This window comes from Bicyclus anynana, chromosome 16, assembly GCF_947172395.1.
Source record: "Bicyclus anynana chromosome 16, ilBicAnyn1.1, whole genome shotgun sequence".
NCBI classification, from domain to species: Eukaryota; Metazoa; Arthropoda; class Insecta; order Lepidoptera; family Nymphalidae; genus Bicyclus; species Bicyclus anynana.
Genome location: NC_069098.1, coordinates 6418446 through 6437237, shown reverse-complemented (window position 1 = coordinate 6437237; position 18792 = coordinate 6418446). Strand labels below are relative to the sequence as shown.

Sequence of the window (18792 nt, the reverse complement as noted above, 5' to 3'; positions counted from 1 at the left end):
TGTATGTTTTTTTAAAAGCAAACCTTTTTAATATGAAGAAATGCATTCTTTGTATTTCTTCATAATAAAAAGTTTTGCTTTTAAAATTAAAGAAAAATAAAATAACTGCAAAGTGCAAACCGTTGATATGGTTGAAAGTTTTAGCTCCTTAAAGCTTGCGGGTGTATATATCGCATTTGAGACGGTATAAAATTATTATTTCATAATTGGTCACACTAAGGTATCGCATAGATGTCAATGTCAATTGTTATTGTCAAGTGTCATTTCAGCTGTCAGAGTAAATCGCGAATTCGCGATGTTATTATTTTCCATTTATTAAATATAAAACTTTTACAAATTCTAATTGGATAAAAAATGTTACAAAGACTACTTTACAGTAGTTTAAACGTGAAAATTTGTCGTAGACAAATAAATTTGCTGTTTAAGATACCACATTCAAGCCATTCCTGTGAACAATGCAGATTCAGGTTATACTCTAGTCAGAAAGTTTCAGCATTACGAAATAACTACGAAAGGACCTTATTCTTTAGGAAGGATGTACGTTTAGTGAAATCGAGGTATTATACTAGCCAAGTCGACGTTCAAAAGAAAAGTGAACACGTAGAAACCGTCAAAGATAAGACAGTGTTAGCTGCCACGAAGAAGATAAACGTAAAATTAAAGTCTTCTGAATTAAAAAGACTACTTACGTTGGCAGAGCCAGAGAAATGGACCCTCGCTGGTAAATTACATAATTTATTAATTTGTTCATGACATTTCACAACAAATTTACCGACAAAGACATACCGCCAAGCGATTTAGCGTTCCGGTACGATGTCGTGTAGAAACCGAAAGGAGTGTGGATATTCATCCCCCTCCTAACAAGTTAGCCCGTTTCCAACTTAGATTGCATCATCACTTACCATCAGGTGAGATTGTAGTCAAGGGCCAACTTGTATAGTATAAAAAAAAATGTCATTATTTAACACTAGGAAACGCCCGCGACTTTGTGATCGTAAAACTCAGGTTTTCACAAATCCCACAGGAACCATAAAGAAAAAAGAAAGGCATAAAAAGTAACCTGTGTATGCTAAACCTGTAACCAAGGTATAATCTACAGCCAATTCTACAGCCATTCCAAATGTCTTCCAAATTAATTCAGTAATTTTTGTGTGAAAGAGTATCAAACATCCATACAAACTTTCTCATTTATAATATTAGTAGGATATTTTCATAAACATTTCCTCTTCGGTTTTAGGACTTACACTAATTAGTTTTTAATAACCACTATTGCTTGACATGTAGATTTTTAATTGAAATCACTTTGGTTTGTTTCCCTGTTGAGTTGACAAAGTCTGATTTGGATTTGGTTATGGTTAAGTCACCAACTTATTGGTTAGGCTTTTTAATGTATGGGTTACTGCTGAAAAAATCCATTTTGATTAAATGTTTTCCATATTTTACCCTGAGCACACACACATATTTTACAGTGGAGGTTTTTTCTAGCTGGAATTATATAATTCTTGTTAAAGTTAAGCAGGCATTTAGATGTTTCAAGTCATTACTACAACATCAGAAGAGATTAAAGCTAAGTAGTCATGTTGAATTGAAAAAAATATATAAAAAGAGATGGTTTAAACTTAAGAGCTATATTTAGTTAACTTAATGTTATTACATTACTATTAAATTGATTTCATTTAAATTTTTGTATTTACACAGCTGAGCCATCAATAAACAAATAGTTATTTAACTTTGAAATTACATAAGCTGTGCAATTATGGTTGTGTAAATAACTATGAGTAGCTTATGATTTTGTTAATGTGGATTTCATATTTAGGATAAAATGTCTCGTCTCTATTTTAAGAACTACATCAATACAATACAATACTTTTTATGCTAGATAGGATGTATCTAGCTTCCAAAAGCATTATTTCACCACTTGAACTTTTATTAATTATATTAAGTTAAGTTAACATATTCATGTTAATATAAAATTTAAATATGACTATATAAAATTAATACCGAACTAGCTGACACATCTCAGTTTCAGCCACATAGTTCCCCTTCCTTTAGAGTATGGGGATAAAATATGACAAACACTCACTTAGTCAGATAATGTGACTGTCTATTGGTAAAAGAATTTCCTAAATTGGTTCAGAAGATCCAGAGATTACCCCAACAATACCACAAACTTTATAATATTAAGTATAGATAACAAAAGTTAATTTATAACAAGATAGCCCTTGACTACAATCTAACCTGATCATAATTGATGATGCAGCCTAGATGAAGATGGAAACGGGCTCACTTGTTAGGAGGAGGTTTCTACACAACATCATACCGGGACGCTAAATCGCTTGGCAGTACGTCTTTGCCAGTAGGGTGGTATGGCCGAAGCCAGCCAGAACTGGACCAGTTATGAAAATCTCAATTGGCCCAGCCGGGGATCCAGGAGCTCTATTTTGTAAACCCACCCCCCTAGACCTCATCATTGCTTTCCACCAGGCATGATTGTAGTATAGCGCAAGTTTATTGTGAAAAAAAAAAGGTATACTTATAACAATAATTTAATTTTTCAGGTGCTATTGGCTTATTAGTAGTATCATCCAGTGTCACAATGGCGGTGCCATTTTCCCTGGGAATGGTGTTGGACATAATATACAGCGGCACCAATGATCTCATAACAGCCAGAGACAAACTAGACCAGTTATGTATGGTTCTGTGCGGGGTGTTCCTTGTCGGAGGGCTATGCAACTTTGGCAGGGTCTACTTGATGTCCATATCTGGTATGATTATTACAATGTTGTTTTTTAAATTGCGCCACTTTCTGGTAAAATTACCATCATGTTTTTTTTTAATTAAGCGCCACTCTTACGTAATTTTACGATTGTGTAGCAAAATTATCATGATGCAATAAAAACAAAAACCGGCCAAGTTCGTGTGTTGCCACGCGCAGAGAAGGTCTTCCGTAGTTTAGCACTTTACTTACTTGCTTTACTTGTACAAAAATACTGATAACCAAAATTTTTTTTTTTAAACTTAAAAAAGACTTATCCAATGATATTATATAATGATATACCTATGAGATAATAAAATAAAAAAAAAATTATCCCCACTTACATGTCGGGGAGGTACCCTAAAAAATTTTTTTTTAAAATTTTATTTTACGACTTTGTTGACATTTTCAATGTACATATTATATGTCAATTTACAGCTGTCTACTAGTAATAGTCTCGGCCAAAGATTACAGTGTATTATTGGAAATAGATAGGCTACTCGAACTTTTTTCGGAACGAATGTGATAGCGCCATCTAGTGACTAGATACGGTATTTTAGTATAGTAAAAAGTATAAAAAATAATATTGCATAGTTTTTGTAAAGGAGAGACATTTTTGATTTTGTAATAGTTGAAGAAACCAATTGAGAAAAACAAAAAAAAGACAAAAAGTTTTCCTTTGTTACCCCCGGGCTCGAACTCAGGATTATCATATTGTAACTTTGTTATGCACCACTAGGCCAAATGACTATGTGGAAAATCGTTGAATTTAATGTACACTTACTGTTTTTCTTTAATAATCCCTTTGCATTAGAAATACAAACACATTCTTTCTATTATGCGTCAAAATTAAAAGGATAAATAATTCTTTTTTTTCGGTTTTTTTTCCGTACTTACACGGGTTTAATCTCTAAAAACATTCTAGTACGTACACATCTATGTAATTGTATTTACTATCCTGGAATCTTAAATCTAGAATGTAGATGGCGCTGCTTCATAAAGATTTCACGTTCTTCTAAGTTCCCATGGCATGGTCTCGGCGCTAAACCGCGGACGGACGGACGGACATGAAGAAACTATAAGGGTTTCTCGTTGTCTATGGAACCCTAAAAACCAAAATAAATATTTACTTTTCTCGCTCAAGGTTATATGCTTTATAGCTTATTTAAGATGTAGGCCAAGGAATACGAAAGTTGTGGGTATAGTCTGATACAATCAATACGACGCCTCCGAAATAAGGTGCGGATCACTACGTGTAGGTCATATGTAACCGGTGATACCTAAAATCTTTTATTGCGCAGCTTAACGCACGATGTTCCGAAATACCATAAATTGTGCTTGTGTCAGAATGTATGTTATTATTTTTTTTTAATTAATTACTGACTCACCATTACGAGTTCGAGCGAACACGCTGGAATAAGTCCATGACGCAAATCAGGTTCTAGATATGTAGGCTCCCTTCTTAGACCGCATTCGAATGAGAGGTTTTTTAAGGGACGTTAAAAAAGCGTTCAAATATAGTATTAAGTTAAATGAAGGTCTATTTCAACGCCCGAAATTGAAAATGCAACACTGCTCGAAAAAACGTCGTGTTTTGAAAACGCTGTTGTGTGTGTGTTTAAAAACGCTGTTACATACAAGAATCTCCCTTAAGTCTTTCATCTCAATAATTTTATACAAGTTCGTCTGCCTAAAGTACTCTAAACAGACCTTGACCTTGCTCTGGCCTGGTGATAGTGTGATTAGTGTGACTTTACGTAACAATGTAAATTTGTTTTTCCGACACAATTGTTTCTGCCTTGTCTCATAGCAACTGTATAGTTTTTCGGGATCAAAGCGTTCTCAATGTAATTTCAGCTTAGCAGATGTTCGAGAAATCGCACGGGAAATATGATATTTTCCGGGATGAAAAGTAGCCTATGTGTTAATCTAGAGTAAAATCTATTTCCATTCCAAATTTCAGTCAAATCGCTTTAGTAGCCGCAGCGTAAAAGAGGAACAAACATACACACACACACACAAAACTTTCGCCTTTATAATATTAGTGTGATGTCCTGGATCTGACAGTTATTATATTACTAGCTGACGCCGCGAGGTTTCACTCGCGTGGTTCCCGTTCTCGTAGGAATATGGGGATATTATATAGCCTATAGCCTTCCTCGATAAATGGGCTATCAAACACTGAAAGAATTTTTCAAATCGGACCAGTAGTCCCTGAGATTAGCGCGTTCAATCAAACAAACAAACAAACTCTTCAGCTTTATAATATTAGTATAGATAACTGTCAGACAAATAACTGTATACCTGTTTGTTTTAGGTCAAAGAATGACTCAAGCGCTCCGCAAACAAGTGTTCTCGTCTATAATGCGTCAGGAACCGGCGTGGTTCGCTAAGACGTCGACCGGTGAGCTGGTCAACAGGTTGTCAGCTGACACACAGCTGGTGGGACGCAACCTTAGCTCTAATGTCAGCGATGGACTGCGATCTCTGTTCATGGTTGGAGCTGGTACGGGTATGATGGTAAACAAATAAATATACTTACAAAATACACATATCGCTACTTAATCTAAAAGTATGCGTGCGTGTGTAGCTGACGCCTGCGAAATTGTAAAACCCTACCTCTACCCTACCCTACTATACCCCTACCCAACCTTACTCCTACCTACCTCCGCCGCCGCGCGGTTTCACCCGCTTGGTTTCCGGTCCCGTATGAATACGGAACAAACAAACTAACTCTTCAGCTTTATAATATTAGTATAGATTCACGCTCATCTACAGAACTACTCAATGGATGTTCATGTGGTTTATCAAGTAGATTATGATTAGATTTTAAAATTAGATTTAAGAAAGTAAAAACAAAAAAAAAACGTGAAAACTAACCACCAAAGTAGCAGGCATATTGTCTTATATATAAAAAATAATTTGCTGGATACGCAATTTAGAAGTTTTTGTGAACTTTATGTTTAGATTTAATATTGATTTCGGAAATTTGCGGTGTAGTCGATTTATCTACAAATTATAATCAATTTTTAACCGCCTGAAAAAAAGGAGGAGGGTCTCAAATTTAATTTGTTTTTTTTTATTCTTACCTACCTCATAACTTTTTCCTAGCATTTTTTTTATATTTATTGCGTATCAGACAACAATATTTCTTAAGAGTCCATTGCTGAATCATAAATCTATACTTATAATAAATCTGTAGAGAGGTCAATTCTGTACATGAAATATATTTCCAAAATAACTATCAGGGGGTGATTAGTGATCGATACTGATGCCAAAAATGCAAACAGTAAAATTTTTGTCTGTCTGTCTGTCTGTCTGTCTGTCTGTCTGTCTGTCTGTCTGTCTGTCTGTCTGTATGTTCTTTATAGAAACAAAAACTACTAGACGGATTTTAACGAAACTTTGTACAATTATTCTTCATACTCCTGGGCAGGTTATAGTATACTTTTCATAACGCTACGATTAATAGGAGCAGAGCAGTGAAGAGAAATGTTGAGAAAACGGGAGAAGTTACTCAATTTTTTAAGCTTCCGTCGCGTGTACAGCCTTAATGGTTAAAGCTACATAGAAATCATGTATGACGGAAATGTTCTCCTTAAAATTATCTATAACACACATTAGAACACAACAGCATATATATGTCTATCTTTTAACTATGTCTATCTTTTAACTCCCGATAGCTTAGCAGTTCGGAGCTTTCTAATTATATTTGTCTACTCTTATGTTTATAACACTCATCACTCATCCCTAATAAGAAAGTTAAAATTATTACCTATTCAATAAAAAAAGAATCATAAAAATCGGTAAAGAAACACCAAAGTTATACAAGAAATATGCTAAGCCATCGCGCGTGAATACTAATTCATGCTATATGGATTATTTTTGTGTAACGGTTGCCACGCTCGACGCGGCGGGTAGGGGTGGGGTAGGGTTTAGTGTAGGGTAGGGGTAGGGCAGGGGTAGGGTAGGGTAGAGGTAGGTTAGGGTAGGGTAGGATAGGGGTAGTTGAAAGTTTACAACGACTCACGCGGACGAAGTCGCGGGCGTCCGCTAGTCACAAATAAAATAATAAAAATAGTGTTTTCTTGCAGTTCTACATGTCTCCATCTCTGGCCATGATAGGGTTGTGTGTGGTGCCACCGGTATCGATGTTGGCTATTTTTTACGGCCGATTCGTTCGGGGCATCACTAGAGAATTGCAAGACGCTTTAGCAGAAACTAGTGAGGTGAGAAACCATACTTTACAATAATTTCATTATTGTTAAAATGTCACTTTTGGATGTTCTGGAAAAGTAAGTTCTAGCCGCAATAGCTCTATGCATTATCGCACTCTTAATTACAAGTTAGCCCGCTTCCATCTTAGATTGCAGCATCACTTACCATCAAGTGAGATTGTAGTCAAGGGCTAACTTGTAAAGCTAATTTGTTAGGAGTAGGATGAAAATCTACACCCCTTTTAGTTTCTACACGACATCGTAACGGAACACTAAATCGCTTGGCGGTACGCCTTTTCCGGTATTGTGGTAACTAGCCACGACCGAAGCCTCCCACCAGCCAGACCTGTACCAATTAAATTCGCTTTTACAAAATTTCGTATCAACTCAAATATTAGCGCCTGCAAATATTTTAATATTTTTCAGTTAGCGGAAGAAAAAATATCGAATATAAAAACAGTTAAATCTTTTAGTAAGGAAGAGAAGGAATGCAAGTCATATGCACAAAGAATAGAGACACTATTGAATTTAGCCTACAAAGAGTCTTTGGCTGTCGGTAGTTTCTATGGCTTGGTAAGTATATTTTTTATAAAGTTCCAATGTATATATTTTTTGTTATTATTATTTTTTATTTAATTTAAATGGATAAATAAAAATTGTGTACATATGTGTGTACACAATAGGCTAGTTGACACTTTCTTTTAAATGGTCTTAAGTAGTTCATTATTGGTCTACTAGATTGAAAAAAAAACGATAATTAATAATTGACAATAGGAGCCAAAACTATCTATCATCCATGATGGTCTATATTTCAACTGTTTCATGACGTCACTACAACAAATGCCTTACAAACGGGAGCGTTTGATAAAAATATAAGTTATCAATTAGAACATCAAGTAACATTGTGACGTCACAAAATGACGACAGCGTTTTTGACGTCTCGAAAATTTTGAAAAATACATGTTTTTTAAATAGAGTTTTTATAAGAAATCCTTAACTTTTATTAATATAGATATATTTCGGACCCTAATTCCATGTACTATGCAGAATTAATATTTTTTATATTCAATTTGATTTTAGTCAACTACCCTATTCTTTCAAGTCATTCTACCTGCAAATATAGATTTTAGAGAGGTAACAACTACCAAGCGAAATTATAAAATTCATCATGATTGACTATAAAAGTCTCAGACCAATTACCATAGGACGTTACCTTTCTGTCAAAAATATATGATCATGATCTAACGTGTTTATACAAACTGAGTCTATAGAAACGATTTTTCATCGTGTTAAAACTACACGTGTGTGTATTATGATTTAAATTTATAGTTGTGTAGTTGTAAGGACACAGGATATATTTATTGGTGTTAAATATTTTCGATATGTGAGTTTACCTCGTCCCTCTCAAAAAGGTAAAGTCCAGAGGTAATTGGTCTGAAAACAACTGCCAAGCGAAATTATAAAAGCCATCATGATTGACTGTAAAAGTAGACATAGACATTTAAATGAACTGTAGTGTGAAAAAATATGCCCAAACTGTCTAAGGACAAACATTTATTCTTCCAAAGTCGATATATATTTAACCCTGATCCTATATAAAATTCCATTACCTTCTTAAAAAAAAATTGATTTTCTTTTATAAATAATTCCACGATTCTAAAAAATAAAGATACCGCCAAGATACTGGCTGAATCGCTCAATGCGTTGAGCGAATTAAACAAAAAGAAGAAGATATATGTATTTGGTATATTTTCAGACAGGCCTATCTGGCAACACTATCATAATTCTAGTGCTATACTACGGCGGCGGTATGGTGGCCACTGAGCAGTTGACAGTTGGCAACCTCACATCGTTCCTACTATACGCTGCTTACGTTGGCATCAGTATAGGAGGTCTTAGCAGCTTCTACACTGAACTAAACAAGGGAATGGGTGCTGCGACGAGACTGTGGGAAATTATTGATAGAGAACCAAAGATACCAGTTAAAGGTAAAGTGATTTTTTTTCCTTAATTTATTTTGATAATCATGTACAATATTCATCTCTGTAAGTAAAATACGAGATTTTATTTCCTGAGATCAACATTTGGTTTTATACAGGGTGCTCGGGAGTATTTTCCTTAAATCTGGAGATATATTCTCTACCGAAAATTAGTTAAAAATGTTCAAGAAACATGTATTCTAAAATTAATATTTTCGGGGTAAATATTTTCTTTTGTATATAGATCTCAAAATGTGTCCTATATACGCATCCTTATAATTATGACGTAGCCGACTTTTACGTAAGTATTTTAAAATACATACAGGAAGAAAATTTTTTTAGTACCGATATTTTTATATTTTGTACATAAACAAAATTTAATGATCACGTATTTTTCCTTTTTTTTTTCAACTCAAAAATAACAAAGTTATCGTTAGCTAAAGTTTAAACATTTAAACAGAATTTGAGGGTCACCCTATCGCTGTACTAAATAATAGGCAACTACAAAATCAGCTGGTAGGTACTAGGTTAGCGAGCGCCCGCGCCGAGGGCCGTTGACCTTTCTACGTTTATTTATTTTTATACCTATTATTTTTTATAATAATTAAAGGTCGTCACTTTAGAGTTGAGTATCGATTTTCCCTTCAAACTTTATTGGGCTTAGGACCATCAATAACGCGTAGTAATAATAATAAAAATTATGAACTTTCGATTGGAATAATGAAATACAAATGATGATTATTATTACGCAAACTTTTGCATTAAAGCATGATTCGACTTAAATGCGCAAGCGACGGCAGATTGTCTGTCACTGGTCGCCCATCGGCAATTCGGCAGGCGTCCTCAAGGATTTTTCGATCCCCTCACCCTGCCACCCCCGTCAGCGAAGCGATATGACTACTGCCGGTATTTCTTTGTCGGCGTCTTACAAAGTGCCGCCAGCAGTTGCGCAGTTTGTTTGGGAATGTGTCCATTATTTTGTTATTTCTGAGACATAAATTGAAAAAAAAATATTACATAAAATGTATCGAACTGTTTGTAGATTTATGTTCTATTAATGATACAGAACCACGAAAAAAAATGTCCGCACTAAAGTCCGAATCACCCTGTATACAGGGTGATTCGGACTTTAGTGCGGATATTTTTTCTACAAACAGTTCGATACATTTTATGTAATTTTTTTTTTCAATTTATGTCTCAGAAATAACAAAATAATGGACACATTCCCAAACAAACTGCGCAACTGCTGGCGGCACTTTGTAAGACGCCGACAAAGAAATACCGGCAGTAGTCATATCGCTTCGGCTTCGGCTGACGGGGGTGGCAGGGGTGAGGGGATCGAAAAATCCCTGAGGACGCCTGCCGAATTGCCGATGGGCGACCAGTGACAGACAATCTGCCGTCGCTTGCGCATTTAAGTCGAATCATCCTTTAATGCAAAAGTTTGCGTAATAATAATCATCATTTGTATTTCATTATTCCAATCGAAAGTTTATAATTTTTATTATTACTACGCATTATTGATGGTCCTAAGCCCAATAAAGTATGAAGGGAAAATCGATACTCAACTCAAAAGTGACGACCTTTAATTATTATAAAAAATAATAGGTACAAAAATAAACGTAGAAAGGTCAACGGCCCTCGGCGCGGGCGCTCGCTAACCTAGTACCTACCAGCTGATTTTGTAGTTGCCTATTACTGTGCTATTACTTAGTACAGCGATAGGGTGACCCTCAAATTCTGTTTAAATGTTTAAACTTTAGCTAACGATAACTTTGTTATTGTTGAGTTAAAAAAAAAAAGAAAAAATACGTGTTCATTAAATTTTGTTTATGTACAAAATATAAAAATATCCGTACTTGAAAAAATTTCTTCCTGTATAGATATAGATAAAGGCATGTGTTACATGGATAGTCGGAATTATTTGAACTTTGTTTGAAAACATAAAAAGTTTTTATGTTTTAATTAAAAAAATATTAATTATGCAGTTATATGTAGACTCGTCAACACTTTGAAGTTGTGGGAGATATTCCCGAGCATATCTAATACTTAAATGAAATGTACAAATATTGAAAAAAATAAAATACCTATCAGAAATACAAAAAAATCTGGATTGGAGGCATCAAAACCTATACGTAATGATTTCCCGCATTGCTTTTCACAATATTTGGACGTTTATTTTTCAGGTGGTATACGACCAAAAGATCGACCGAGAGGCGAACTAGTAATAGACAATATAAACTTTTCCTACGTGGGTGCACCGCTAATAAAAGGTCTGAGCCTGCATTTGCATCCAGGAAAGAGTGTAGCTTTGGTCGGAAGGTCTGGCTGCGGCAAAAGTACGGTCGCGGCCTTAATACTCAGGCTGTATGATCCAGACGCGGGCAGGATACTTTTGGATGGAGTGGACATTAGGCAGTTGGATCCAGTTTGGTTAAGAAGTCATATAGGATACGTCAGTCAGGTAATTGGATCAAGTTTTAACTTCCTGATAGGGTAGTTGACTCATATCAAAGTTAAAGTTTATTGTTTACGTGACGTCATGACACGATAAAATTGTTCTCGTATTGTCAAAAAAAATATTGTAAAATTATAATTTAATCAAGGTCTAAATGCGACAATCGAGATATCTATTGACGAAAGAGTAGGACTGGGTCCACTCCGTAGAAATTGAGCGATATTTTGTATATTTCTCATCATGAGATAATATGTTGTTGGTGCTTGCTCGGCCTATAAGTGAGAAACAAACGTACAGTGACGGAAATTAATGTCTGTAAATTTTTTCGTTTTAGGAACCTGTGTTGTTTACTGGATCCATAAAAGAGAACATTCTGTATGGTGCTGTAGAAGATGATTATGAGTCAAATGACAGTGAAAAGGTAATTAAAAAACGTCTCCAATAAATGCTAAACTAAAAAAGGTAAACGATGTCTAATCAATAAAATTTAGCTTCTCTTCAAATATTTTCCAAATTGAAATAATTCTACTAGGTAGTGGTGTTACAGCCTCATTCTAACTTGTTATTTTTTGTCCTAAATACCAAGGCTCAGGTGACCGATTAATGGCGGTATAACCATAAAATGGGGATGATGACTAGGTTTGAATATATTGATTTGTATGATACATTCGGGTAAATAAGATCAATGTTAACTAATTTATACATAAAAAGCAAAGATTGTCTGGATATTTGCAAAATAAAGAAGATTATTTAAAATTCATACAGTTTTAGTTTCCTTGTATTTTTTTTCAAATTTTAAGTTTAGTAAGAGGACAATTTATTTGGCTCGTTGATGATGATGGATGATTTTAATTTTTTTTATTTTATATATTTATTTGTAATCAACAGCGTAACAGTGGGTACATAAATATTAGATTACAGAATATACATATTATACAAAGCTACAATACAATTTCGGGTATATTAACATTAAAAGATAAAAATGTGAGTGTGTGTAATCGTGTTTGTGGGTGTGTGTGTGTGTAAATTTTAAAGTACTGTGTGACTTAATCATGGGCTATCAACTGGTAACTAACGTAGTGTGTGTGGTAGGAGGAGGCGTGGCTAGTGGCGGCGCGCGCGGCGCAGCTGCAGGAGCTGGCGGCCAGCAGCCGGTCGGGCTGGGCTCGCGCGGTGGGCGCGGGCGGCTCGCAGCTCAGCGGCGGGCAGAAGCAGCGCGTCGCCATCGCGCGCGCCATCGTCAAGGTGAGCATGATATACGACTTTCATGAAAATGGTATGGGACCAATCTAATCCATCTAATCCAATCTCAGACTAAATACATAAGGACTAGTATCGCACCCAAATTCACGAACAAAATTTTCTGCCATTTTCTAAGGAAAACTAGCTTAGATTTCATACATATTTTATACTAAACTAGCAGTTTTTGTTCGTTTTTTACACCATATAACTACACAAAAAGGTATTTTTACGGAGGTTTTTAACCGACGGACACGATTGTAAACTATGAAACATCGATTCTTTAGAATCAGTGTTTATAATCGCATAAGATCGTTGATCATATACGTTGACAGAAAAATAATGTCTTGCGAGGCAGGTCTTTATCTAATTAGTCTGAGAATCCAATCCATCAATAAATGTTGTACATCGTCAGTTACTCTACATATTTCGCAATTTGGCGATTCTGATTTCTTTATCTATACTAATATTATAAATGCGAAAGTAATTCTGTCTGTCTGTTACCTTTTCACGGCTAAACGGCCGAACCGATCAAGATCAATATTGGTATGATCGTAAATGGGACCTTGGAGCAAAACATAGGATACTTTTTGACCCTAAAATAAAAATAGAAGGGGGTGAAATAGGGGTTGAAAGTTTGTATGGAAAGTCCTTCATTTTCAGAGTTACTCTTTTAATTTTTCATCCTACTAATATTATAAACGCGAACGTTTGTATGGATGTTTGTTACTCTTAAACGCCGAAACTTCTAAACCGATTTCGTTGAAATTTGGAATGGAAATAGATACTTTTTATCCCTCCATGGTTCCCGAGGGATTCGTGAAAAACTAAATTTCACGCGGACGAAGTCGCGGGCGTCTGCTAGTTAAAAATAAAAATTTTGATTTGATGGAATGTGTCCAGATCGCAATCGAACAAAAAGACTTAAAGCGAACAAAGCATCGTATTTAAAGTTACGAGTGTTCCAAAGTGAAGTCGAACTTCGTTGTAAATCTCGTAACTAAGTTAACTAAGTACCGAATTTCTGATCTGCTCTTTTGCTTGGAAACTATAGATTGTTAACCGACTTAAAAAAAGGGAGGAGGTTCTCAATTTGACGCGTTTCTTTTGTTTGTTACCTCATAACTTCGTCATTTATAGAACAATTTTGAAAATTCTTTTTGTCTGAAAGAGTATACCTACTTCCAGATTGGTCCCATTTAATTTTCATGAAAATCGGTTTAGTGATTTTGTGTTATATTCAAAACAATTGAAAACTACGTCTTTGAAGTCGGTTCCATTAATAACTTAAAAAGATTATTTTAGTTTGATCAGGATAAAGATCGTTTCTAATACTTACTATTAGTTTAATTGACGAATAATAATCAAATTGTTCTTTTAATATTAAAATATTTGAGTATCGAGCTTATCTTTGCTATTGAGATGGTCAAGGACTTTATAGTTTATAAAACAATACGTAATCATACATTATTATTGCACAGATACACAGATTAAAAAAAGAGATAGACGGACCCTCGTAAATTAACATGTAGGTATACATACGAGTACAAACACAATTCTTGCGTTTTTTTTTATTCTTTATAAGTTAACCCTTGACTACAATCTCACCTGATGGTAGGTCTTGATGCATCATCAAGTCTAAGATGGAAGCGGGGTAACTTGTTAGGAGGTCGATGAAAATCCACACCCCTTTCGGTTTCTACACGGCATCGTACCGGACCGCTAAATCGCTTGGCGGTACGTCTTTGCTGGTAGGGTGGCAACTAGCCACGGCCGAAGCCTCCCACCAGCCAGACCTGGACAAATTAAGAAATCTTAATCTGCCCAGCCGGGGATTGAACCCAGGACCTCCGTCTTGTAAATCCACCGCGCCACGGAGGCCGCTAGGTACTTAAATTGTGCTGTTTGTAGTAACAATAATAATTGGGGTGTAAGTAAAATATTTTTGGGCTTCTAGAGTCAAACATGTTTTTTTTTCAATCTGTTAAAATATAAAAATCTGAATTATGTAGCGTTAAAAAAAACAAAATTACGTGGAAGAAGATATTTTAATTAACGAATAATTTACAGGTTATGAAAACGATACTAGAAACACTTCAAACTTCGATTTTTTTTATTCTATGATATTAAAGAATAGACTAAACTACATAGAATTAAAAATCGATCTTTTGGTTCGTTCTGTCTATTTTCACAGTAGTCTAATGATTAAAATTGCTTGTTTGTTAATATTTAAATTGTTGATAAAAAAATAGGTTACTTACATACAAATTACAAACATGCTTTGTTTGCAGCCAACTTGACCTCCTTAATTTATTCAATAACGATTTCTAATAGACTAATAGTAGAGGAAACAATATGTATTACCTAAAAGAATTTGTAGGAAGGAATTAGGTAGATAATAACTCTATAATCTGTACCTATAAATGTGTATTTGTACTTTGGCAACATTGATGATTTTATATATACAAATATTATAAAGAGGTAAAGTTTTTGGTGAAGTAGAGGTAATCTCGAGATCTACTAAACTGATTTTAAAATTCTTTTACCACTAGGCAGCCATCATCATCTAATTACCTACGATAAAAGATTTTAAGTAGATTTTAAAATTTTATAAACTTATTTATTTTGCAAACATCCATCAATGTTTGTTTTTTTACAAATTAATTAGTTAATATTGACCTTATTTACGTTAATGTCTCATGGAAATCATAATATTCAAAGCTAGTCAACATCACCATTAAAGAGATAGGTACTTAGCGTTATTTCTGGTTGCAGTGCTATTGTTTGAACTTTGTCTATTTCCCTTCAATTTCCCTGATTATCTCATTGATCGCGTGTTAGGATGACAGGTAAGATTCGCAATTGTCTTAATTGCTATCTCACTTGATGAATTACCTTATAAAAACACGATTAAATACGAGTACCTACCTACTGTGTCTGCTGTTCACAAAGAATTCTTGTATTTCTTCTTGTTAGGATTTTAAATTTTAAACTTTGGTCTGTATTTCTATCTATACTAATATGTATTAAGAAGATATAAATTTTGTGGTGTTGTAGGGATAATCTCTGGAGCTACTGAACCGATTTTTGAAAATTATTTTACCATTAGAACGCCACGTTATTTGTGAGCGATATTTTATCCCTGGGATCGCACGGGAACGGGAACTACACGGGTGAAACCACAACTAGTCACATTAATATTATAATGCCGAAAGTTTGTATGTTTGTTACTTATTAAACGTGCGGCTACTGAAGCTATTTGGCTGAAATTTGGAATGGAAATAGATTTTACTCTGGATTAACACATAGGCTACTTTCATCCCGGAAAAATCCATGGTTCCAGCGGGATTTGTGAAAAACTGAATTCCACGCGGACGAAGCCGCGGGCGTCCGCTAGTATTTTATTAAGTAATATATTGTCTTCGTCTATCATCAAATTTAACTCATTAAAAAAAATACAACACAACACTGAATTTATACTTTTTGTTCGCAGAACCCAAAAATCCTCATACTCGACGAAGCTACCTCAGCTCTAGACACGTATTCCGAATACTTAGTAGATAAGGCTTTAAAGGAGATTAGTAGAGACCGAACACTCTTGACCATTGCACATAGATTGAGTACGATACAGTCAGCTGATGAGGTCGCTGTTATAGGCGACGGTAGGATCATAGAAATGGGACCATACAAAGAACTTATGGCGAAACCCGACGGCTATTTCAGAGAGCTCATAACCCATCAGACGTTCGCCGGCTCCAAGGCACCCATAGGCACTCCAGACAACAATAAGGATACACAAAACAGTTAATAAATTGTACTACATTTGTTACAAAATTATAAAAAATTTAAAGCATACGCGAGCTACCGCTTTATCAGCTAATGCAAGTGTAAACAAGAATTTGTAAAATTATCATAAAGTGTAAAATTAAAGGTCTTACCTCATTAGACTTTCCTGCATCGCCTCGCTTCATGACAGCTTTCGAGCGAAGCGATCGGCATTTTCATACGTAAGCGTATATAGTGAGCGTATGGTCCAAAGACATCCATTCCATATAACGGTAAGACATAACTAATCGAGGCGGTGCTGATCTAATAAGTTATTAACCCTTCCCCAAAATTTGACTCATCTTTTACCAATAATAGAGGATGTTTTTCCTGTCCGGTGAATCTTTTGCCACAGTCGTTTCAAATTTTAGTTAAACGAAATATGAGATCTCACAAAGAAAACAGTTTTTTTTAATTTTGTTTTATAAAGCTCTTCGCTCATTACAAAATGAACCGCAAGTCACTATAGTTTTATTGGAAATACTTAAAATTGCATAGACAAATAATTCACCAAGTATTTGTCGAGTATTTCTCGACTCGTCTGTAATTTGATACCAGAGTAGGTCCAAGATACGCGTTATAACATATCTCATGAATACAAAACGACAGGAATTATTGCTTTCTATCTTTTTACACAACAAAGAGCGATAAAGAGCGATATATCCGGTTCCTATTGGAACATAGAATAAAAATATTGACAATATGTCATTTTGTCTACATGATTTATGGTCATGGCGTGTATCTTTGGTTTACTGTAAGAGTCTTGACTTGTTTTGCACAACGACTTATTTAGTACTTTTATATAAGACTTTTAATGTGAGAATGTTTAACATATCTACTTATGTAGATATTTATATATATATTGAATTTACATTAATTTTATTGCTAAACCTAATTAATGAGTACATATTGGTTGTTGTATGTTTTTATTGGGTATGGTAAATATAAAATTCCACATTATGATTTTAATTAGACTTTGTTTTGTTTTATGTTTTGTGAAACTGGGAAATGAATGTTACGAATAATATTCATTGAGATATGAAAATTGTTATTCTTATTAGCAAAAGCTATAATTTACTTCAGTCAATGTTTATAATATTATACAATAGTATGTAAATATATGCGTGATTTTAGAGAATTGTAATTAAATATTATATTATAAATTAAAAAAAGAGAATTTTGACGTAAAAAGATTCAATCTTGAATTTTGTTTGCACTGCCTTGTCTACAAAGTAACTGATATTACTGTGCTATAAGGTTGAACATAAAAGAAACGATGATTGATTGACGCCTTTAGACTGCTAGGCCCATAGACCCATGAGTCACGTCGATTCTCTTTCTACAAACGCTAACGCTTCAAAAATTAATATTTATATGGAAATGGCATTCACTATCGACAGGTCACGTAATCAAGTTGTCGATCGAATCTGTCATTCCCATACATTTTGTTAGTTTTCAAAGCGTTAACGTTTGTAGACAGAGAATCGACGTGCCACTTGGCTAAGGCCCCTGTTCAGTCTAGCGTCCGTTATATGCGGCGGTTACGGCAGTCTGCAATGACATTTATTAACTTTTACGCTGGTAACAAAGACAATTAAAAAAGCAAATGAACGATACGTATTTATTATTTTTAATTGTCTTTGTTTAAAACTGTTTTCCTCATATTTATTAATAGGCATCTGACTTGTAACGAAGTCGTTTGAAGTGCAATGCGCAATATATGGTTGCATTCTTTGATTATGTGAATTAGTTTGATGAGTTTGCAATCAGGATGCATTGTCAACCTTTGGAATATTGCTCTATTGACCTGTTTTATTACTGAAATTAAAAAAAAAACAATGTCGGTAGTCTAACCTACAAAGTAATAAAAAAAATTACAGTATAATGTATGTATGTACAAAATAGTGTTAATGTTTTAAACGAAATGTTAAAGAGAATATTATTGTGTATGAATTATTTAAATTGTATAGTGATGACGGGTAATGGAATAATTTAATTTATTTGATTAAATAAAAATGGTTGTTGTTATTTTCCTATAACTGGACTTTTATTGAAACCTTTCCTTTATAACCTAATATTCTTTTATAATCTGTAAAGGAAATCAAACTCACGACCGCTTGAAGTTACAATTCCGTGTGTAATACTAGTGGCTTTAAAAACATTTAGGGCCCTCGACAGTCTTTTATGGAGTCGTTAAAATAAGCTGATAATTATGTCTATTACGGGATCTGAGTCTGGAGTCCAGTGGCGTGTGCAGAGTTTTTAACTAGGGTATGCACTATAGGTACAAAATGGAAAATTCCTATTGTACAGGTTCGT

General features: G+C 34.5%; 1 protein-coding gene across 1 annotated transcript; it reads left to right on the top strand.

Moving 5' to 3' along the window:
- Positions 1-252: 252 nt before the first annotated feature.
- On the top strand, positions 253-18512 carry LOC112052213 (ATP-binding cassette sub-family B member 10, mitochondrial). The gene is made up of 10 exons (XM_024091212.2): positions 253-721; positions 2559-2765; positions 5073-5275; positions 6850-6984; positions 7399-7545; positions 8729-8960; positions 11138-11415; positions 11744-11830; positions 12502-12654; positions 16142-18512. The coding sequence occupies exons 1-10, from the start codon at positions 355-357 to the stop codon at positions 16454-16456; spliced, it is 2124 nt and encodes a 707-aa protein (XP_023946980.2). The 5' UTR covers positions 253-354; the 3' UTR covers positions 16457-18512.
- Positions 18513-18792: the final 280 nt, after the last annotated feature.